The sequence below is a fragment of the Cyprinus carpio genome, chromosome B16 (assembly GCF_018340385.1).
Source record: "Cyprinus carpio isolate SPL01 chromosome B16, ASM1834038v1, whole genome shotgun sequence".
Taxonomy (NCBI): domain Eukaryota; kingdom Metazoa; phylum Chordata; class Actinopteri; order Cypriniformes; family Cyprinidae; genus Cyprinus; species Cyprinus carpio.
Window position 1 is genome coordinate 23,293,025 of NC_056612.1, and position 23,664 is coordinate 23,316,688.

Here is a 23,664-nt window from a genome sequence, read left to right on the forward strand (position 1 = left end):
TTTTTGAATTTGAAATTGAACTAGCTTTTGTAACTCATTTCACTTTTAGTCTATTTAATGTGTCCTAACATAATAAAAGTTCTAATTTCTTACATTTTAAACATTTTAAAAATTATTACACTTTTGAACATTACTGATGAATGGCAATACTTGCATAAGAGTACAGCACCTGGTTCTTAGGCTTTTTAGAAAAACAGTTAAAGAAGAGAGGTTAAATCAATAGTCAAAGCCCAGCGGGATAACAGAAAACAGAAACAGCTGGAGTGGTTTAGAGTCAACTAAACCCTGCTAAGTGTGTTTTCTGTTTATTTTGGATTATTTACCACAAAGTTTTGCCTCCATTCACATGATGATACACTCATTTTAACTGTTTTTAAAGATATAAAGCTGTGCAAGTTCATATACGGATTCCAAATTTTTCTTTGTAAATTAAGTTTTGGCCAAATTTAGAAGAGTGGAAACCAAAGGTCAAAAGTCCAGAAACCCTAAAACCAGCCAAACATGATCTATAGATTATACCTTAAGAACTAAAAAGATGAACAAATTAATAATAGAAAACGACATTTATAGTACCTCAAAGGTATCTGGGACGTGTAGTTTAGGAGAGGGGATGCCCACCAAGTAATCAACCAAGACCATAATCATGATGGTTAGAAAAACTGCAAAGTCACTGATTGAAGAGCGGACCTGGAGGACAGAAACTAAATGTTAGAGCAAATAACACTATCAGCACATGATCAGCACATGACTCTACTGACCTTAGTGGGGAAATAGCGCTTGGTCTTGAACTGCTTGAGGAAGGATGAAAGGAAGAAAGTGGTGAAGAACAGAATGACAGACCAGAACAATACGTCAGGGATGTAAGGGCCATTATGTCCACAAGCAGGACCCACAAACTCGCCATGGAGGTTCTTGCAATTCTTGAAAAAGAAAGGGTGGAAGAAAAAGCACTTAAGCTTTGATGATAAAGAAACCAACAGAATAAGAATTCTTTTTTTTTTTTTTTAAGTTCCAAATGCATTTGATTCTTTAGTTGTTTCTTTATCATTTACTGATAAACTACAGTCTGGCAACTGGACACCTTTGATGCTGCCCTTATTCTCACTGTCCAACTTATTCTAATGTCTTTTGAAATTGGACATAAAAAAAAAAAAAATCAAACAATTAAATTGTTATGTTAATGTGAAATGCCGTTGATCATATTTCTATTAATGTTAACTTTGGCAGCACTATTAAAAACACTTTAACTGTAGTGTGAAGAAAGAAATGCTTACTGGCACATCAAGGTCACTCCAGTTTATGGTCTCGGGATTAAAACCAGACTGATTCCATGCCTGTACCATCTTCTCTGTGATATTAGATGGAGATGAACACTGACATCTAAAAAAAAAGATGAATAAATAAACTTATAATACACATGTAACATAAAACCATAAATAACAAGGTGAATATTTTCTTACGTGTAAAACGTGAGGTTGTCCAAATTGTCGTGCATGCTGAAAGGGAACATCTCCCCCAGCTGGAAGAGTTTCTCCAAGGCCTCATAGATGAAAATGATGCAGATGAGAGCAGCGAAGGCTTCCTCTGTGAATCTCGTTATATAGCACACTAGAGAGCTGGCATCTGTGGCAACCAACACGATACATAAGAAGGCCGTCCACAGGCCAATGCTAGTGCGCAGAGAGAGGTAGGACAGACCGTAGTCACTGAGGAAAGACAAACAGACATACCTGGATAAAATCATCTGCTAAATGAACAAACATAAACATCACCTGTGTGTTTCATATAATCAGCCATGTGTTTTTGTATAGAGAACGGATAAACAGACTTTGAAACCAAGCAATCATGCAATTTTATATTTGCACTGCTGCACAAAAACATATAGACACTGATGGTTTTGGATAACTGCACAAAGTAGGATTAAAATGAGGCTGAACTTAAAATGTGTGTTGTATTTTTCTGAGCGCTGCAACACTCTTTCTTGCACCAGTAGATGGCGCTATGGTACTTGCAGCTTAAAAATCAATCTTTCACAAGAGGAAACAATCAGAATTATATTTCACTTTTTAAACTGTAGTTGAGTTTTGGCTAGAAGGGATACAGCAAAAACCAGAAGCTAATTTTCTACCTAGTAGATTGTGTTTTATTAACGTCTACACCTACCTCAACCCTAAACCTACCCCTTATAATAATGCAAAAATAGTAATTATTGTTGTTCAGTGTGAGAAAAATTACACTAGATTGATGTTAGCAAACAAACCATCTTTCCCCTTATACCATCTACCATTAACCCTGTAGTTGACAAGAAATGTCAACCATTGACTGGAATGTGACATGTTATACTTCAATTTTATCTGCTTCAACTTCTTTAAACAATAGATAGTTAAAAGCGAATAATTTGACTGGACTAACAGCATTACAGGAGTGCTGATATTTCATAAAATATCAGGGTAAAAATCTCAACATTCATTAATTTATAAGTTTGCATGCAAAATAAAATAAAGGATCCAATTAATCACAATGATTTTCATTAGTTTTTTATTTGCCCATTAAGTTGGTACTGTAAGTTTGATTAGTTCTATGAACTCAGTTTAAAGCTCCAATATGTAGGAATTTTGTAATAAAATTTCCGAAAATAACTTGCACAGTGTGATATATTTCCTCCAGTTGTGTACTTACAATATCTCAAAAGTCTCCAAAGATCTTTTATTTCAGAGAAATTCCGATTTTAAATAACTGGCTGTCCCGGAAAAAATATGTAGCCTCTCAGTGACGCAATGTCCGCTCTATACTTTTTTTTCCGGTGTAGACCATGTGATGTTCCACCACACCGGAATATCACATGGTCAAATGCGGAAGTGGTGGGTATGGTTTGGTTGTCGTTGTTATGGATCACGATAACTCTTTGGCGAGTATTGAAGTGCCAGTAAAACGTAAGTTATATTGCTCTTTGTACTAAGGTAAGGATTTTTATCACGTGTGGTGACCAAGATTATGGCAGTACAATTAAATACAATCGGATATGTGTTGTTAAAAAATATATTTAGTCATTACTTGCAAATGTTCGTTCAAATTTACTTTTAGAACGATTGGTTTGAGCACGTTAAACAACACGGCATTAACCATAAACACGTAACACTGCACAACATTAACCCAACAAATCATTTAACAAATAGCTGTAAGTTGTAACGGGATAATATAGTATAAAAATTTCACGTTCCTTGCAGTTCATTAATTATGATGACATAAAATAATACGATCATATATACAGGTAATACAAAAACGAATAAATTACCTCATCCGTGATCATGATTCGTTTATCCAATTTTAGATACATTGCTATGGTGAAAACGCATTAAAAACGACATCTCCCATTGTCACCTGCTTCATAGCGTCATCAAGCTTCGCCTTTGTTATTGTTGGAAATGCGCCCTCTTGTGGTCAATTACAAAAGTCACATACTGGAGCTTTAAACTGTTAATTTTAAAGAATCAAATATATTTTAGTCTTAATTAATCAAATATGTTTTTTTTTTTTTTATAAATAAATAGTCACAAACTGCCCCAGTTTCTCAGCACAATTTTTAAAATGTGAAAATGCATGAGGGAGAGGATGAGGAACATTATGACACTCTACTGAAAGTGAGTCACCCTCACCTGCAGAACTTGAAAAGAATCTTCTCAAAAACTAGAACTGGCCCAGTGCTGCCCAGGATAGTGAGAGGCTGACCAGAAAACAGAGAGAAGGCCACACCGGTCAGCGAAGCTCCAAACAGAGACTCAATGGCACTCTAAAACAAACACAGACAAAAGAGATGTTATCAACAATGTGGGAGAGTTTCAAACAAAGAATAAACACATTCTGTGGAAGCAGAAATTATATATTTTAAAGCATAAAGAAAGACTATGCTTAATAAACACTCTTGATTCCAGTGAATCTGAATCATATTCAGACTGTCTGTTCCGCTCAGATTTAATCCTCCAATATTCTTTCCAGACAGAGCTAAGTCTACAAGTCTAACTCACTATGTTGTTTTTGGTGGTTTCCCCCAGAAGGCCTCCGAAGGTGATGACGGGGGACATGCAGGCACAATAGAGGAAAAGGATAGAGGCCAAGCACTGCAGGCTAAGAGCGTCCCGCACATCGCTCCAGTAAAACGGAGCTTTCCGCTTAACGTCTAGCACCAGTCCACCAAATATCCTGTGATCAAGGAAGAAAATAAAAGGGTAAATTCTATCAGGACTTACTCACAAAAGCAATCAAATTTGGAGTTAAATAATTTGCAGAGGTTAACTAATAATTATAATAATAATAATACATATTGCTATTATATTTTTGGTATTAACATCCACGTTTTCTAATAAAACAGAAATGATGAATGACTGTTGGATATAACAGTGAAGTTAACCTACAAGTTCCTACAATAATGGAAATAAATTAGTAAATGCATTTGGAAATGATATTATAAGGGCTTCTCTTTTTGTCCTAATGGCTGCGCTGTATTTTCAGAGCACTCTGGGGCTCTAAAAACACATCTTAATGGACGGTTCTCTTACACAACTGTCTCCAGCCGGCCATTTAAAGCTACAAATCAAAGGATAGGCACCACTGTTAAATACACCGCCTTTATTCAATACCTCCAACATGAAAGGCTCACAAAATTTGCACCACAAAAACATTTTTACCCCCCTCCATTTAATGCGTGTTTAATAAGGTCCTCCTTCATTAAAAGAGACTTAAGTAAATCCGACATCAGCCTCTTCTCTCTCTCACTAACACTGTGTTCAGCAGGGTTCAGCTTTGACACACATTTATACATGTCCTTAAAGTCCAGACAACTTAATGGCTTAATGCAAGAGCACAACATGTCTAAGTATGTCATGTATATAATCAGCCATATTTAGGACATGATATAATAGAATCTCGCTGTTTTAATATATGCTCTGCTTTGCATTCCTCTACCTAATTTTATAGACCAACTCAACAATAATAAGGTTGAGGTATGCAAAAAAAAGTATGCAGCAAATAAATGTTGAAGGTTAGACTAGCTCTGACCGTCCTGTCCTCTGGAGTTCAGGTCCAGCGTTGTGTTCCTCTTCTTTGATGATGTCTGATAATGGAGCAGAGCCATTAGGCATGGAAGGCATCTTCCTCTTCTCCTGCAGACATAAAAATGGCAACAAAACCCCCCTGTTAACCCAGTGGCTCATGGCTGGCTTTTTCCAGAGACTAAACCAGCAAACTACTGGTTAACACCATCTCTGTGGTGATGATTACCTGAGACGGGACACACTTTGGTGGCTCGATTCGTATCGTGGGGTCCCATTCTCCTGGAGGCAGCACTGTCACCTGGTCCAAGAACTCGTCTATGCCAGACAGAAGGTCGTTCCTGTCTTTGGCTTTGTACGCTACATCATGAAAGATCTGTCATGGTGTTAGAGAAGACATGAAACTGAAAATGTAGTTATGCAAATGGCACTGCTGCAATTTTAAAATAAGGATTATGAGTAAAGACAAGCTGAGCTTCCTTCAATGTCTTATTGACAATACCATTTTAGTGACATTTTTAAATGTTTCTGAAGTCTCTTTTGCTCATTAATGCTGCATTTATATCAAAAACAGTCAAAACAGTAATATTGTGAAAAATGTTTGCGATTGAAAATAGATGTTTTCTGTTTTGAAATAGAATTTATTACTTTGATGCAAAGCTGAATTCTTAGTATCATTACTGCAGTCTTCAGTGTCACATGGTCCTTCAGAAATTGTTCTAAATTGCTATTTTGGTGCTCAACAAATATTTCTTACTATTATCAATGTTGACTGTTATCTTTGTGTAAACTGACCATTTTTTAGGATTCTTTGATGAAAGTTCAAAAGAACTTGCTCTACTGTTTGAGCTATAGGCACACTAGACTAGTAAATGCAGCCTTATTCAAAGTGGATGCCTCACCTCATCTGTCATTAAAGTAGCTATCGACCTGCCAATCTCATGGTATTGGCCCCCTTTCCCGAAAGGCCCCAACAGCAAGAAGAGAAACCTGCAAAAAAAAAAAAATTTTAAAAACTGAGGAAATTAAACTTCAGGAAATAGCTGCATAAAAGGCTTCACATACAGTACAATGCCAGCCATAAGAGACCTACAGAAGCCATTTATGTGCATTTATGTAAAAGCAAGCCATGTTTTCAGGGGTGCCTGAGTGCTACCTTGTTGGAACAGGCACTTCGGTCAGTCCAGTGAGAAGAACAGCAGGTGAGAGACGGATAAAGGCAATGATTGGACGCTCAAGGAAATCAACCTCCCCCACCAAAACATTTGAAGCCTCAGCGCCCGGAGGAATTTTCTTCATGAAATTCATGTCCACCAAGTGCACAGAAATCAAACTAGTCTATTAGCAAATCTGTGCAGGAGATCTGATGATATTAGGCAGTGCTTCCCAAACCTGTCCTGGAGGACCCCCTGCCCTGCACATTTTGTATGTCTAGTTCTTGCAGTCTTTACTAATGAGCTGATGAGTGGAATCAGGTGTGTTACAATAAGGGAGACATACAAAAGGTGCAGGGCAGGGGGTCCTCCAGGACAGGTTTATGGTAATCATGCATTAATTAAAACAGGTTTCAAGACTGAAGGAACTCAATTTCTGCCAAACTCAGGTTAAGCCAGTTTAAAATGGTGATCAACGATCTTTAAATGAACTAAAAAACACACAAAAATATAAATCATGGGAAACAACTCTATGATAAATCATTGACAATGAACAAAATCAACAGCTGCACAACCACATAACACACCAAACCACTGACACATGAGAGAGGAATGATATTTCACAATCCACAGGACAGCAGAATCTAGACCAGTATGGTCTGGAGAAATGTTTTTCCTCTTAGCGAGTCACATTTTTCTAACCAGGATCAGGATTCGTGAGAAGATGTCACTTAACACCTAACAAAATAAGACTTCATCTGAAGTTCAGGATCAATTGCAGTATCAAAACAAACTATCAAATTGTACCAAGTAAAGAACACTGTCCATCTTCTACAAGTGATTTCATTCATCCAGAACCAGGTAGACATTTCTTAGAAAACAAGAAGAAAAATAATCTGTCTAGGGTTTCTGTTTTATTTTAAAACAAACCTGTCAAAAAAAAAAAAAAAAAAAAAAAAAACATAAAACTGTGAGAACTTGTTCAAACCAGTACTTCACTAGGTTTTAACAGAAACTAACCTTTGATAGCATCTCACTAGAATACAGCAGAAAGAAAGACTGTCTGATGATCTCATATTAATGACACAGATTTAGAAATATTGTGAAGTACATCGAAAAAGGAACATTGTTCCTTCTCCCAAGACACTTCAAATATCATTTAATCACAACACACAATACAATAATCAAAGCGTGGTTAAGCACTCAAGACATCACAGAAGACCAGAGTCACAAACACAACCTCATGAAACACACTGGAAGACAGGTTATGAGTTATAACAGTGTAGAGACTTACAGTAGGCCTTTTGCCGCCCCCTCCTAGAGAGCCGCAACTACAGTGAAAAGGGGATTGGCTGTCCTGATACCAACCAGACAGACACAGAGTGTGTTCAGTGTTTGGAATATACCCACCATCTTGCCATGAGTCTTTTATGGTCAGAAAAATCTCGTGCCAGGAATTAACCTGGTCATTTGATCCACTTACAATGTTAGTGCTTTGCACCAAAAACGGTCATAATCTCCAATTAAAATTTTTACTCTATCCTAAACTTACAATCTGCTTGCAAAACCTGAATTACATTATGACATGTTTACAAAATGGTGGTGAAAACAATGCTTCCAAAACAGTATTTTAACACCATTTAATTTTGTGATAATTATTTATATTTTCAACCATTTTCTGAGACTGATTACAGAAACAAAACCTAAGGCTGAACTTGTGGAACTGAAAAAAAATCTCTCTCTCTCTCTCTCTCTCTCTCTCTCGATTTATAAATAAGTATATGAATAAATATATTTATTTATTTATAAAAATCTAAATATATACAGTATATATACACATATAACCATTTTATTCTGATCTTTCAGATCTAATAAAACCTCCCACCTTGAAAGTCCAAAAAGTGCTTAAAATTAAAAAAGAATCATGCACAAATTAACTTAAAATAAATGTCTTAAACAGGTAAAGGTACTATGAAGCACTGGAATACAGAAATGCTACATGCATGATGGCCAGTTTTATTTTATAAGAGCTAAATGACAAACGGTAGATGAACCTCATCTACATGTGCTCAACAATGTAGGGTCCCTTGATCATTAGGGAATCATTTTAATCAAATGGATAATTTTTATACGGTGTACTATAAATTCATCAAGGTCATGATGTAGAGGGAGCTCACCTTGCTAAAGTCTACAGTGCTGTTTTCCCTGCTGCCACCAGCGCTGTTCATACGGCTTTCACTGGGCTTACTGTTCTCCAGGCCCCCAGGGGCCGACTGCGGGGACGCAAGAAGACCTGTTAGGATGAGAAATGAGGAAAGTTATGGAGGAAGAAAGTGGTTAGATGTATAATTATGATTCAAAGCTTTAATATACAGGGAAGGTTAACTGCACACTCATTGTGTGGTCTGTTGTGTGGACATGCAGAGTAGGTCACATGCTTTCTGGATAACATCACACTGCAGTGTGTACATTCATAGATGCTTTGCTGTAAGGTTGAATTTTAAACATTTATAAAGTGATATTCCCAGAGAATTTGAGAATTCCCATTGCATAACAAACTGTTCCTGCCTTCTGCGTGAGGATTTTTGCTTCACACAGCACAACGATCAAAAACCATCCCCTGTTATCCTTAAAGAGGCACTGTAAAACTGTGTAGGCCTGGGATGACATTTCATGGAAACAAGCTCTCCTGCTATCTGAGCCTGACGCTTGACGTCAAGCAAACTTAAAAATAAAGGGAGCAAAAAGACCCTCCTTCTATGGTCTTCCCTGTAAACACATGGAACAGACAAATCAGTGACTGCAATTGTTTAATGTCAGTCTCTAGAGCCTGGTCAGGTTAACAAGCATGCAAGCTGCACGCTCTGCCAACACGAATGCAGCACAGTACAACATGGAGCAACCCTATGACATCACCCACTCCCATTTCAACGGGCTCCATTTACACCTCTGGAATTAAGTGTATTCTTAGAGGCCAATGACCTAAAGTGTCACGGGAAGCTTTCTGATCCTTAGCATGACATCATTTATTAGCACCTCTGAGGTACTACCACCCTTCATAGTGTGCTTAATTTGTGGTTATTCATTTTATTGACCTGGTTTCTGGTGTGCATGTGCTCCAATAGCTAGAGTAGCAACCTGTGACCTCATTGAGTTCTGAAGACCTTTAACAGACCCAGACAGTAAAATTCTAAATCAAAATGAAGTTCCCATAAGCTTATATGATAGAGAATTGTATGCAAGTGATACAGTGGCTCCAAAATGTAATGCTAGAGATGCTCATTCAAATACATTTTGAGATCACTGTACATAACGGCATTGATTATGGCAACAGAATGCTAAGATGTCAAGTCTAAAAGAGCCACACACTAATATCTGAACCACAGTATAAACATTACAGGTGCTATGTATGTTTCTGGATGTTCTGTATGTATTCTCAGAGAAGGATAAAATGATAAAACAGTGCCAAGCTGAAATGTCTCTTATCGACAGCCAAGATCTCATGGAAGCTCTCATGAAAACTTCTGATGGATTGGTCATGGTGAAACTTAAAAAAAAAAAAAAACAAGTGGGGGCACCGTGAGACAAAAAGACATTCAAATACTGTTCAGGGTGACAGAGGGCAGGGTGTGAAAGACAGGTCTGAGAAAGAGAAAGTAGAGAATGTGACCAACAATGTCGGAGGTATTGCAATAGAAAGTAGCATGCGTTACATAGATTGGTTAGGATGTGTTATTTTTCTATTTATTAAAATCTTTTTCATGTATAACTAAAGGTTTGTGTTTGTAATTAATAAAAAAAAAAATGTAAATTAATATTTTATGGTTAAATTTTAATGCATAAACATACACTTACACTATCCTGCTGAAGTCTGAGCTTAGCAAGTTGTTGGTGAGATCTCAGGTTTACATATGAAATGCATAAAATATTGCAAAATCATATCTTTTGTTCCAAATATTTGTTGTTACATTATTCTTTTTTAAAACCATTATAAGGAAATGTAAACAAAAAAAGTTTGGGGTCAGAAAGATTTTGTAAAACTTTTGCAAGAAATCTCTCATGTTCACCAAGGCAACATTTATTTGATTAAAAATGTAGTAAAAATAGTAATATTGTGCAATTTAAATTACTCCTGTCTTCAATGTGATTTGAAGATCCTTCAGAAATCATTTGAATATGCTGATTTGTTTCTCAATAAACATTTCTTATTATCATTGGTATTAAAACAGTTGAAACTGATATTTTCAGGATTTTTTGATGAATAGAAAGTTCAAAAGAACAGCAATTTTTTGAAGAACAATATTTTTGATGAACAATATTTTTGTATTCAAAAAGTCTTTAATGTCACATTTGATCAATTTAATGCAAGCTTGTTGAAACAAGTATTAATTTCTTTTCCTTTTTTTTTTAAACTAATGTAATTGGTGACTTTGTTTCTGGGTTCAAACACTCATGACAAACATAGTGAGAGGCCGAGCACATGTTTCATGCAGGTGACACATCATGCTGATGCGCTGGATATTTGCCTGACTGCGGTGGGGGCAAGAGCTGTGCCAGCCTGCCCGGGTCAGGCGCCACCTGCTCTTCCTGAGGGGCTGAAAACAGTGAGAGCGGTTCCTCCTCCTCCTCGGGTGGGAACACCACAACTTCTGGAATGTCCTCTCTCAATCCCCGTGCCACCAGCAGCTCGGGTCCCTGCTGAGAGGGTCCTGGGGAGCGGAGAGATGATGAAGCGCGCTGGGCGGTGGGGGGTGAGTTTTGAGGGGTGGCGAAAGGGGAGGCATTGGGGGAGATGGAAAGGGATGCGTTGGCGCTCGGCAGAAGCTGGTTGAGAATAATGGAGGAACGGGAACCGCGGGACTCTCTGGAGGGACGGCGTGATCTGGGGGGACTGGAGGTGGAAGAGGTACGTCTAAGGAGGGACAGACGGGAGGCTGAGAGACCCTCCCCTGATGGGACCAGAGCAGGAGGTCAGGAAAGGATGAGGGAAAAGTACGAAGAGAGGAAAAGAAAGTAAACAGACTGCAGATGGAATAAAATAACACTGATGAATAAAATAAAAAGCAAATATGTTGTGATGAGAGAGCTGGGAGTGTTAGAATGAAGTGAGGAGGTGAGATGGTGGCAAAGAACGGACAGTGCAAATCAGTCACATGATTCAACACCCAAAGACATGACCATCACACACTGATCATTAACCTTTTAATGATACTTTTTGCTAGCTTGTTTTTTGTTGTAAATCATCACAGAACAACTCAAGGTTAGGCCTGTTTCACAGAAGTTTGCATAGGGCCTATTTCTGCAATGCAACAAACTCTGAATCAAGCAGAAAACATGCTGAAATTGCTTTAAAAATGTTTTATCAACACAATCTTTTGCAATATATAAGTTTTCCTATGAAGTAAAATAAAAAAAGGAGAAAAATACATAAAATTGTTTGAAGAAAGTTAAACATGCAGTGACCTGAACATGCAGCATTTTCCATTCTGTAAATCTGTCTGAATCCAGGTGATTCAAGCTAGATTTTGGGATTGGAGTTTCAACCAATGTAGATTAATCTGTTAAAAATTTTCCCATGTGTGCCATGTGAAACAGGCTTTAGGCACGCAATGACAACACCATGACTCCAGCTCTTCCTTAAGGATGTTGTGGTGCGAGTAAAGACAGGAAATGCAGCCAACACAGCACACAGTGATGGCCTGAAATCAGTCAATGAAACGTGCCATGCACTTGTCAAATACGCTGAAAGAAATGGCCCATCTAGTCACATATACTTCCTGTCGGATGTCTAATAATAACTGCTCGCCACAGACTCAAGGACCCTGTGCACCCCTACTTCCTTCATTTCTTGATTTTGAGTGGGAAAAAGGATCAATAAGTGGTGGTTTTAACAGAATCTTGTCCAAAGTGTTAGGTTCTTTTGAGTAAATATTAGAAAGAAAAAGTCGAGCACAGCAAAAGCTCTCACCATTCTTCTCAAGCAAGTGCGGGTCTGAATGTTTCTTGCCTATGTCCGCGAAGGAGCGTACGAGCGGGATGCGATTGCTGAGTTTCTTTTCATTCTGGTGGTGATGTCTCTTCAGCACGGCGTCCCGCACCTTCTCCCTCAAACTCTCGTCCAGCTGCTCAGATGCCACCATGTTGTCTAATACCATGTCTGGTGAACAGGGAGAGACATTCATTTTTCAGTCATTCATTTTGTTTGTAGTGAGATATAAGGGTTTATCTATCGGCCAAACATTACCTGCTATCTCCTCAATGGTGTTTGCTCTCATGTCCAGCATGACTGTGCCATTGATAATGCAGCTCCGTAACTCAAACAGGCTGTGCAGGGAAAGCGTGGCGACGTAGGGCTTACTCCAGCGCTCTCCTCCATCCTCTACATCCTCCTCGAACTTCAACCACCTGCACCAAATAGGATTTAAAGTTAACCAAGTATTAAAACAAGTATTCTGACACTTCCTGGTGGTCAAACAGTCAGGTTTTCCATAGCGTATATGAAGAACTATACCTTGAGAAGAAATCACACAAGTAAACATCACACATAAAATTCGTTGAGACCAGCTGGTTTAAAGTCATTTAAAAAAAAATGCCTACAAGAATCTTCTTATAGAATGTCAAGCATTATGTTGTTAGCAGATGCCACATGGTTTGATATTTTATCATCAAATACAATAATAAAATACTTTTTGGAGCCCATGTATACCAACATTTTTTTAGGACCAAAGCTGAAGTCTATGTCTAGTGAACAAGGTGGCCACTTGATATAATAGGACATATAAAAATGTTAGCAAATAAGATACACAAAATTTCTGAAATTGAAAGCATTTTACATATTAAATGTGTTTTACATCATATTCATAACTGAAAAATACTAAACTTAGTAAATCAGTCAATGCAAATAATGTCAAGATGGCCATTTATGGAACAATTTGACACACTAAATTAAATAAATATAAAAATGAAATTATTAAATACACAATGGAATGTTAATAAATAAAAGTACAATAACATTTAATAACAAATCAATAAGACGTGAAATACCGCATCTTTTTATGTTATATGAAAAAGGACTTGACTTGAAATATGCCTTAAAATTAGAAAACTTATGAAATGTTAAATGATATACACCTTGAAAAAAATTAATAAATCAATACATATAAGCCTAATGAAAGTATTTTTTACACCTTATTTATTCATGCTTACATTTTATTTTACTTTTACTTATTGCAACATTCCATGACGTATTAAATAACTTCATTCAATATTTATTTATTTAATTCAGTGTTGATGTTCACTCCATCTTTGTCAGCTAATAAATCATTTGTGATATATACTCTATACACACAAAAACAACACCTACACACAGTGTTGTCCTTACCTGGCCGTCTCTTTCCACTCGTAAGCCTGTCCGCTGCGAAAGGAAAGCTCATCGAGCTCCGTGAAGAGGTCATGAGGAATATGCTCCTCATCATCATCCTCAGTGCCGAGGATAAACTGGACCCTTAAAATAGGAAAATAAAAAAAAACACAGGCAATGAGTCAAGATACTCAAAGTAAAATAGGAAATTATTACCATTCATTTACATTACATTTATGCATTTAGCAGACACTTTTATCCAAAGCGACTTACAGTGCATTCAGGCTATACATATATTTTAACACCAGTATGTGTGTTCCCTGGGAATTGAACCCACCACCTTTTGTGCTGCTAATGCAATGCTCTACCACTGAGCCACAGGAACATGAAAATAAGTTGCATTGAGAGATTTTAGACTGTTATTCTTACCGTACGCTGGCGATTCCCTCCCATCCTCTCGCTCGGATTCTCTGTCCTTCCTTTTCCGATGGTGCTTGTGACCACGGTGGCGATGTCTACGTCTGCTTTGTTTTCCTAAAGGTACATGTACCCCGACGTAAACTGCCCTGTGACCTATAAAGAGAATGGCTTTATTTCTCTGTCCTGTACTGCATGTGAGAGGAAGTCCTTTTTAAAGTCCATTATGGACAGGAAAAGGAACAGATCAAATACAACATACAAACAGTGTTCCAGACACACAAGATGAATTATTAATTGTCTGAACTGTCTATCTCAGGAGTTTTTTTCCTGAGCCACATTTCTATGCACAAAAAGAAAAACGATGTTGACAAACTGAAAAAATAATGTTAATAATGTTTATATCTTATTGGTGTAAGAGCATTATTTTGTCTAAATTTTATTTTGAGGTATAAAAAGGATCTATTGCTAACATATCTTTATTACTAAAAATGAAATAAGTAAATGTAAACAAAAAAAAAAAACACACTGAAATCTATCGTTTTACATGCTACAAGCAAATTAAGGAATCATAATTTTTCAATGTACTGTATGCAATATATAGTTATGTATTTATTTTGAGGAACCACCAAAATAATAGGTGCAAGATCGCCTGAACGAGTTGGTCTTAGCCCCGATTGCAAATGGACTCTGGAGCGGTTTGCTTGTGTAAAGAACAAATCAGCAAATCAAGTGGTATCATAATTCAGAATGGGAAATATGTTATATAAAAAGCAGTAGCGTCGGATTCAGTGGGTGAGCACATTAGTTAATGCAAATCCTAAAACGCTATGTAATTGCTCTTCTCACAAGAATGCTGTCCCAATGAAGCCTTGATTCCCACTGCATTTCATGTTATCTATTAAATATCCAAATTATAATATTTAAAATAATGTAAATATTTAAAATCATATAAATTAAAGCCGTCATTCCCACTCTAACTGGTAGATAAAATTTATGCTATGTAATTTATCAGTTAGAGTGGGAATGATGGCTACATTCGTGTAAGTGTTTGTCAATGTCACAACAACTACAGATAACACCACACTTGTCAATGCATCTTGATGACTGATGCAGAAGAACGTAAACATGTGAACACTGACCAATAAATGGACAGTTTAACTCGCATGTGACTTCCATAAACAAAGATTTGTACGCTTTGCAACGATGCCTTGAGAAAGTGAACCGAACCAAGAAGAAAATGCTGCATTGTAACAAATTAAGTTCCTGTTTCGCAACAGCAAACAATGTACAGGTATGAAAACACCCAAAAATGTAAAAATAAGGGAAATAAGCACACAATTATTTTATTGTTCAGTACTGAAAAGAAAATCTCATATATTTGTGGATAACCAACATTGTACCGATATATCCACCCAGGGCAATCTAGCATCACGGAGGCATGTTTAACATTGGGATTTTTAAAACAAAACCCCTAGAGTAAAAAAAGTGTTCTTATGTTCCAGTACACATATTCCAAACTTCTGCTGAGCAGCCCTCTTAAACTCCACGTAAACCAATCTGACGCTGTGGACAAACTGTGCGAGAAAACCGGCGTGCTTTTAACAAACACATAAATAGCAACTTAACTGTCTCTGGCATGCTTTAGGAAAAGCTTAAAAGTTAAATCTGCCACCCATGCTTGAGTTATTGTGTTGAAGGTAGGCTTCTGGGAAGCAAAAGCTACATGCGTCACAAGAATGATGTGAACAAGGAAAGAAAACACCAAGCGATTTAAAGCTAACTTCATTCAGCTGGCTCGTAGTGTGAGGGTGGGACATGTGTGAATGCATGTGTGGTCTGTGTAAACGCCTGCTGTGTATACACCAATTTCACATGCTTGTCTGCGCAGAGAATGCAAGGGAGGCTGAGAGCAGAGTACACACTTTGTCAGTCACAACAGCTCTCAAAGACATTGAGACACATAGAGGCAATGTAACTTATCTTGTGTGCTTCAATCCTGCAAAGCACGCATTCCACAATGAACAGAGTCACTGCTGACTTCCATACACACTGAGGTCAAAGGTCTCCAAGGACATAATTAAATAAATGAAACACTAATGGCAATTATAGGTTTAAGTTTACATGGAAAACATATTTAGATAGAGAAGAAAACAGCAGTGCAGATACAAAGCAACACATTGTGAGCAATAAGGAATGGGGGCGGGGGTGGGGGGGTCGACCAATACTAAAGCTTCTTCTCATATTATCTTGACACTCCCCTAAACCCCAGCTTCAAAACAACAGCTCAGTGCAGTGCTACATGCCTGTGAAAACCCATCCTGGCCCTTACTAATTGCAATAATCAGCCAAGTTACTCAGATGGCAGGAAAAACAGGAAAATTATAAAGATATCAAAGCACATAAAGCTGAGGAGTTCAAACTGGCACTAAAAAGACCTGACTCACTGATCTACGTCTGTTACGATTAGATTGTTGTACGTGTCTGGCAGAAAGGCATGAACAAAGATAACAAGAATCCTATCTGAGATCTTAAACCTAAAACAATATTAAAAAAAAAAGTCTGTCTTCATTTACTCGCCCTCATGTCACTCCATACATGACTTTCTTTCTTTCTCCAATGGATCACAAAAGTAGATGTAACAGACCAAAATTTTAAATCATTCATTAAAAAAAAATGGTTTTAAAATCTTTATTAACAGCCATGGTCACTATTTACTTGGAAAAGAGCAGCTTAAAAGTCATTCAAAACCTTTACGAGTTTCCTTCTTCTGCTGGACACAAAATAAGATATTTTGAAGAATGTTGGTAAAATTACTGGTAGGTATTTTATTTTATACTACAGAAGTGAATGGCTACCGTTAACAGTTTGGTTACCAACTTAATGGTGAATAAACAATGAAAGAATTTTCATTTTTTGGTGAACTATCCCTTTAAACATCAGGCTAAACAAATTTTGTGTTTCACAAAAGACAGGCAGTCATGAAATGATAAGTGACAAAATGACAGAACTTTCATTTTTAAGGTAAACTATCCCTTTTACAGATTCCATTAATTACATTTTCCAGTAAATGTAACCAAATTCATTTGTAAAATATGCTTCATCATACTGAATAAAGCATATGGCTTCCTGTGACATCCCTTAAATTGACGTCAGCTGTCAAAGAGAAAGGGAAAGAGGACAAACAAGAATGTTTAGGGTAGGATAGTGTTTTACGTGAGGAATAGAGCGTGCAGTTAATGCTGGTGGGACCGAATGCATGACCCGAGCAGGCACAGTTTAATTAATTAGATCTTGAGCTGTTGTCTAATCCATCTTAATGCTATTAAAGTAAGCGGGAGGCCAGTGCAGCGCCCCGTACTGTACATGTTACTTTTAACAAGTTCACTCAGTACAATCATATCAGAATTATATTAACAAAGAACAATGAAGAACACAAATGAAAATAAGGCTGTGATGGACAGAAGAACGTGTAATTCAAATTTAAGCAGCAAATCAACATATTAGAATGATTTCTGAACAATCATGTGACTAGTGTAATGGCTGCTTAAAATTCATCACAGGAATAAATAACATATATATACACACACACACACACACACACACATACATATATATACACACACATACATATACATATATATATATACACTGTACATACACACACACATCACTGGCTACTGCTGCACATACACCTTGCTAGTACCGGGATGGACCCCCTTTTGCCTTCAGAACTGCCTTAATTCTTCATGGCATAGATTCAACAAGGTGTTGGAAACATTCCTCAGAGATTTTGGTCCATATTGATATGATAGCATCACGCAGTTGCTGCAGATTTGTTGGCTGCACATCCATGATGCAAATCTCCCCGTTTCACCACATCCCAAAGCTGCTTTTTGGATTGAGATCTGGTGACTGTGGAGGACATTTGAGTAAAGTGAACTCATTGTCATGTTCAAGAAACCAGTCTGAGATGATTCGAGCTTTGTGACATGGTGCATTACCCTGCTGGAAGTAGTAGTCATAAAGGGATGGACATGGTCAGCAGCAATACTCAGGCAGGCTGTGGCGTTTAAACGATGATCAATTGGTACTAAGGGGCCCAAAGTGTTTGGGCCCCTTAGTACCAATATCCCCTATAGCATTACACCACCACCACCAGCCTGAACCGTTGAGACAAGGCAGGATGGATCCATGCTTTCATGTTCTTTACGCCAAATTCTGACCCTACCATCTGAATGTCGCAGCATGAGCCTGTGCGAATTGTAGCCTCCGTTTCCTGTTCTTAGCTGACAGGAGCGGCACCGGGTGTGGTCTTCTGCTGCTGTAGCCCATTTGCTTCAGGGTTCGACGTGTTGTGCATTCAGAGATGGTATACTGCATACCTTGGTTGTAACGAGTGGTTATTTGGGTTACTGTTGCCTTTCTATCATCTCTAACCAGTCTGCCCATTCTCCTCTGACATCAACAATTTTGTCCACACAGCTGCCGCTCACTGGATATTTTCTCTTTTTCAGACCATTTTCTGTAAACCCTAGAGATGGTTGTGCCTGAAAATCCCAGTACATCAGCAGTTTTTGAAATACTCAAAAACTGGAACAACCATTCCATGTTTAAAGTCACTTAAATCCCCTTTCTTCCCCATTCTGATGTTCGGTTTGAACTTCAAGTCGTCTTCACCACATCCAGATGCCTAAATGCAGTTGCTCCCATGTGATTGGCTGATTAGCAATTTGTGTTTACCAAGCAACTGAATAGGTGTACCTAAGTGTATATGTGATATATATATGTAAATATATTTATATAAAGTATTATTTTTTTCTGTAGACTGTAAACATTTGGGTTTGACATCAATAGATGAATATGAGACAATTATGGGACAAATATTTCATCTGGATCTGACACACAACTTAGAAGATAGCACCTTTTGTTCGAACCCACCTACTGTAAATTAAGTAAATAAGACATAATATTTAGTTGCAAATCCTTTGCAATAACTGCATCAAGCCTGTGTCCCACTGACATCACCAAACTTTTGCATTCTTCTTTTGTGATGCTTTTCCAGGCTTTCACCACAGCCTCTTTCAGTTTTGGGGGGTTACTCCCTTCAGTCTCTTCTTTAGCAGGTGAAATGCATACTTTAAAAGGTTTAAGTCTGGAGATTGACTTGGCCAGTCTAAAACCTTGCATTTTTTGCCCCTGATTAACTCCTTTGTTGCTTTGGCACTTTGTTTTGGGTCATTATCTTGCTGCATGATGAAGGATCTCCCAATCAGTTTGGTAGCATCTTTCTGTAAATTGGCAGATAAAAGGTTTCTATAGACCTCTGAGTTCATTTTGCTGCTGCTGTCATGAGTTACATCATCAGTTAAGATTAATGAGCCCGTCCCAGAAGAAGTGATGCAAGCCCAAGCCATGACATTATATCCACTGTGTTTCAGATAAGCTTGTATGTTTGGGATCATGAGCAGATCCTTTTTTTCCCCCAAACTTAGCATTTCCGTCACTTTGGTAAAGGTTAATCTTTGTCTCGTCAGTCCATAAACTTTGTCCCAGAATTTTTGAGGCACGTCTTCTATTCTTCTTGCTAATGAGTGGTTTGCATCATCTTATGTACCCTCTGTACTTTTGTTCATGAAGTCTTCTGCCAACAGTAGATTGTGATACCTTCATTCCTGCCCTCTGGAAGTTGTTGCTGATGTCACTAACAGTTGTTCTAGGGTCTTTCTTAGACATTCAGTGCTATTTATTGTTTGAATAATCAATATAATAGGACACACCAGGGCAACAAAATACCTGTCAGTCACATGTTCCAATACTTATGGTAACATGAGCAATGGGTAGGTTCAAACAAAAGGTGTTATCCTCTAAGCTGTGTATCAGATCCAGATTCAGAAGCTGAAATGTTGATTTCTTGTCTCATATTCATCTTTTGATGTCAAACCCAAATGTTTTCAGTCTACAGCAGGAATTGGCCTCACTGTTCCAATACTTTTGGAAGGGAGGCTAGGCAAGTTAACACGTTATTATCACATTAACTGATTAACACCGACAATTATTTTATTGCACATTAATGCAGTTTTTTATATTTTGAAAGTCCGTTGCTCACTAGCTCTGATTACACATACAGACAAACCATGAGTCATAGGAGGGGTGGGATGTTGATCAGTACTGGCTTGGGATGGGTGTCATCACTTGTCTTAAACATTGACAGCATTTGGGGTAAGCCTAAGTGTGCAGCAGCATCCACATGAAGTGCTCACGTCTTCATAAGCCGGAAATAGGAAGTTTCCGCACATGAAGACAGCAGAGAAGCACTCTCGCTCAGCCCAGCGGAGTGCATCATTTTGTTAACCTTTTGATTTATTATTTTGAGTCATCTGGGACATGGTAACACACTGTCCTCTCACAATATATTGGTTTACAGATCTATCACTTTTGCCGCTCAGAAATTTTCACGCAATCATGCTGCACATATCAGAAGTTCAGCGCTCCAATACTATGCGTGCCCCGCCTGAGCCCAACTGAACCGTGCTCTGGCCCACCTCTTCCAACCGAGTCAGGGACAGCTAAACGAACCACGCCCGGGCACAGCACGGATTGATCACACTAGTCAAATGAACCAGGCTTTGGGAGTCAAACGCGCTCGGGCATGGTTAAGATTGCCTAGTGTGAGTACACCCTTATTCTCCCGCATCCTGCACACACCAGTCTCTACTCGCCCATCAAGTGTTGTCCCGCGCTGCACTCTGTTGCGTTGGGTCCTGTGATAGTGGAGGTCTCTACTCGGAAGGTGCCTGTTATACTGTTTTGATCGAGGCTCTGGACTTGTTTTTCTGAAACAAACTATAAAATATTTTCTATAAAAAAGTTAATGCCCTGGCAGTGGCAAATAGCTTTGTTTTTATATTTAGTTTGATTACATTAGTGTTATTACATTACCCTTTTTACTCCATCTTTATTGAAATAAACCCAGCCTTGGTGACCATAAATGACTTCTTACAAAACCCAAACTTTTGTACGGCAGTGTAAGTGAATATATATAAATACATTATACCTTAAAACTGATTTAATACCTAAAATATAAATATTAAATCAGTATAATATTAAATAATTAAATAAGTAATTATATTTTTATAATCAGTGTTACAAATTTAAAAACATTTTTAATGATTTGTATCATTAAAAGGAGTTGGTTTGATTTAAGTAATTGTCTAATTTGAATTATTTACATATTAATCAGTACATATCTGTCAACCACTACTTCGTGCTAAATTAAATACGACATTTATATTGGCTAAAGTGTGTGTAACTCTCATGCTAGTAAGGGAATCAGTTCACAGGCTATGAATGCCATAATTGTAATATGTAGGTCAGATGTCCCCTCTCACTTTGCACAAGTAACTTGAAGAATGAGTTCTTGTGAGTTCGAGACATTTCTTGCCTTACTCATCTGGCAAAGCAATGTTACCAAATACCAAGTGCCTCCTTTCCAAGAGCCACAAGCTTCCAGAACACATGCAGAAGGCTGGCAGCAGGATCGGATCACCTGGAAACATACCGTTGACCCGTGGGAGAGCGCTCAGAGAAGAAGGGGGTGGGGCGGTTTAAGACACGTTTAAGGTTAAAAACCTCAATGAACTCAGACAAAGAGTGAAATGAGGTTGAGGGGGAGGAATGGTTTTAATCACTGTGCTTTAAAACACACCCAAAGTAATGAGTGAAAACACTGTAGACATTTACTGTACACCTCCATGTGCGAAAAGACCAGCTGGTATGCTTGAGGATAAGAAAAAAACAACGCAAATGATTATGAAGGGTAAATAAAGAAGGGGGTTATGTGAATGAAGGGAATGACTTACTTTCAAGTTCCTCTTTTTCAAAGTTTGTGTGGATGGTAGAGCTGGTTTTCCCATGATCAACAACAGCTTCCTCATCATTGCCCTGAACAGAGAGAGATAAAGAAGGATGAAATTATGTCACACCAGAGTAAACAAACAATCCATGGCAACACGAGAGGGTGCCATTCCAGTTACTGCTGCCTGCGTCTGGCTATAATTGAGAATTGTGCAAGAGTTTATACCATAAGTGGGCTTAAGACTTTTGTTTTTGACAATACGCTTCTGGGCACAAAACTGAAGGGAACAGGTCACAGAATAAACAACTATGTCAAATGAACCAAAATTCAGGAACAACACTATTACCTCAGCCAACATGAACATAGCAGATCAGAATCTAAATACAAACTGCACATCCACATAAATATAAACATAAATAGTGATTCTTTCTCAGGCATTATTGCTCATATTAACAGTTAAGGATCAGAACAAACCTCTAACCTAAAATTTTCAACTTTGGAATGGGCTGTAACTCATCATGTACTGTAACTGTAGCTACAGACATAAATAGCCAAATTAAATAACAGCCTATTACAACAATTCTAAATAAAAAGAATGACGAATATTTGGGATTTAGTAGTTATCATAGCAATAATAATACTAATAATAATAATAATAATAATAATAATAATAATAACAATAATAACAACAACATTTAGTTGTGCATTTGTGCATTTCTTTTTAAGATAATTTATTGTAATGATCATGTACTTATTGTATCAAGAATCTGAAAAAAAAAAGGTTTCTGCTTATCAGTTACTGGACAGTTACATTTAAATATAAAAATATGATGAATTGAAAGCTTCGTCAGGAAGTTAAAAAAATCTAGTATTTTTTTAACCTGTGCCCACAATAACATGTCTCTAAAATAAAACGTGCTTTGAAACTCTATTATCATCAAACAGTTGCTGTCTTTGGCACCTGTCTTGTGTGCAGAGAGGCAGGATTAGAAACACGGCAGGGACACGTTACGGCAAGAGTCTTTGAAAAATAATGATTACTTCCTATAAATTGAGAGGGACATGTCCCCCTTAAATAATAATGGTTTATACACCCTTGCTTATCTATAGTCCATCATGAGGGTCTAGGACACAGGACATTTCAATAATGTATAATTTTGTCTAAGACAGGGCTTAGACTAAACTTCTTTAAATGCATGCTGCAGATGTCCATTTCCAGTCTATAATGTCTACTGCACGATATTTTCCAACCACTTGGGTTTAATAGGTTGAGTCACATTTGGAGACAATATACTGTAAATGAGTGACTATAATTGTTATGCCTCCCACTCACTTTATACAAAGACAATGAGCTTTAATTGGGCCCAAACAAAGTTAAGTCCACGTCCTCCATTATCAGGACCAAGCCACAATCAACGGGCACCATGATTATTGTGAAATAGGGATGTTCATTTTAACCGGTTAACCGTTAACCGACCGTTAAGAATTTTGACCGATTAATACAATCAAATGGTTTAAAAGGTCATTTATTTATTTATTTTCAGTAATTTATCAAAATATTTAAAAAGGTTTGCTGCATGGGTAAAATATGCTATGCGTATAAAAAAAAAAAGTTTTTTTTGTAGAAAAAAAAAACCATAGGCCTAAGTCGCGTATAATAGGTTGCATTTTATTATTACATTCAGAAATAGGCCTAATGCCAATGCGAAATGTTTACAAACATTTTATAATAAGCTGTAAACATAGCTAGGCTATTTTAGTTCCCATCACAAAACAAATCCTTTCAATTAACAGTATTTAAAAAAGAACAAGAATGAAAAATAGGCC

General features: G+C 37.5%; 1 protein-coding gene across 5 annotated transcripts in view; it reads right to left on the reverse strand.

Annotated features, from left to right (window-relative positions):
• The window catches only part of LOC109060547 (sodium bicarbonate cotransporter 3-like), a 42,736-nt gene that overhangs the window by 8,526 nt on the left and 10,546 nt on the right, over positions 1-23,664 (reverse strand). For 3 of the 5 annotated variants that reach the window (XM_042741546.1, XM_042741545.1, XM_042741547.1), the window contains exons 1-15: positions 13,584-13,702; positions 12,447-12,607; positions 12,210-12,359; positions 10,729-11,151; positions 8,380-8,495; positions 6,205-6,362; positions 5,951-6,038; positions 5,278-5,424; positions 5,056-5,159; positions 4,026-4,200; positions 3,657-3,790; positions 1,461-1,706; positions 1,275-1,380; positions 759-920; positions 574-687 (exon numbers count right to left, since the gene is read on the reverse strand). In XM_042741546.1, coding sequence (XP_042597480.1) covers positions 574-687; positions 759-920; positions 1,275-1,380; positions 1,461-1,706; positions 3,657-3,790; positions 4,026-4,200; positions 5,056-5,159; positions 5,278-5,424; positions 5,951-6,038; positions 6,205-6,362; positions 8,380-8,495; positions 10,729-11,151; positions 12,210-12,359; positions 12,447-12,486 — 2,163 coding nt within the window. In that variant the 5' untranslated portion in view covers positions 12,487-12,607; positions 13,584-13,702. Of the gene's footprint in view, positions 1-573; positions 688-758; positions 921-1,274; positions 1,381-1,460; positions 1,707-3,656; positions 3,791-4,025; positions 4,201-5,055; positions 5,160-5,277; positions 5,425-5,950; positions 6,039-6,204; positions 6,387-7,496; positions 7,560-8,379; positions 8,496-10,728; positions 11,152-12,170; positions 12,360-12,446; positions 12,608-13,583; positions 13,723-13,991; positions 14,136-21,841; positions 21,924-23,664 lie in introns of those variants that run through there. The other 2 variants (XM_042741549.1, XM_042741548.1) reach the window with 2 other exon arrangements.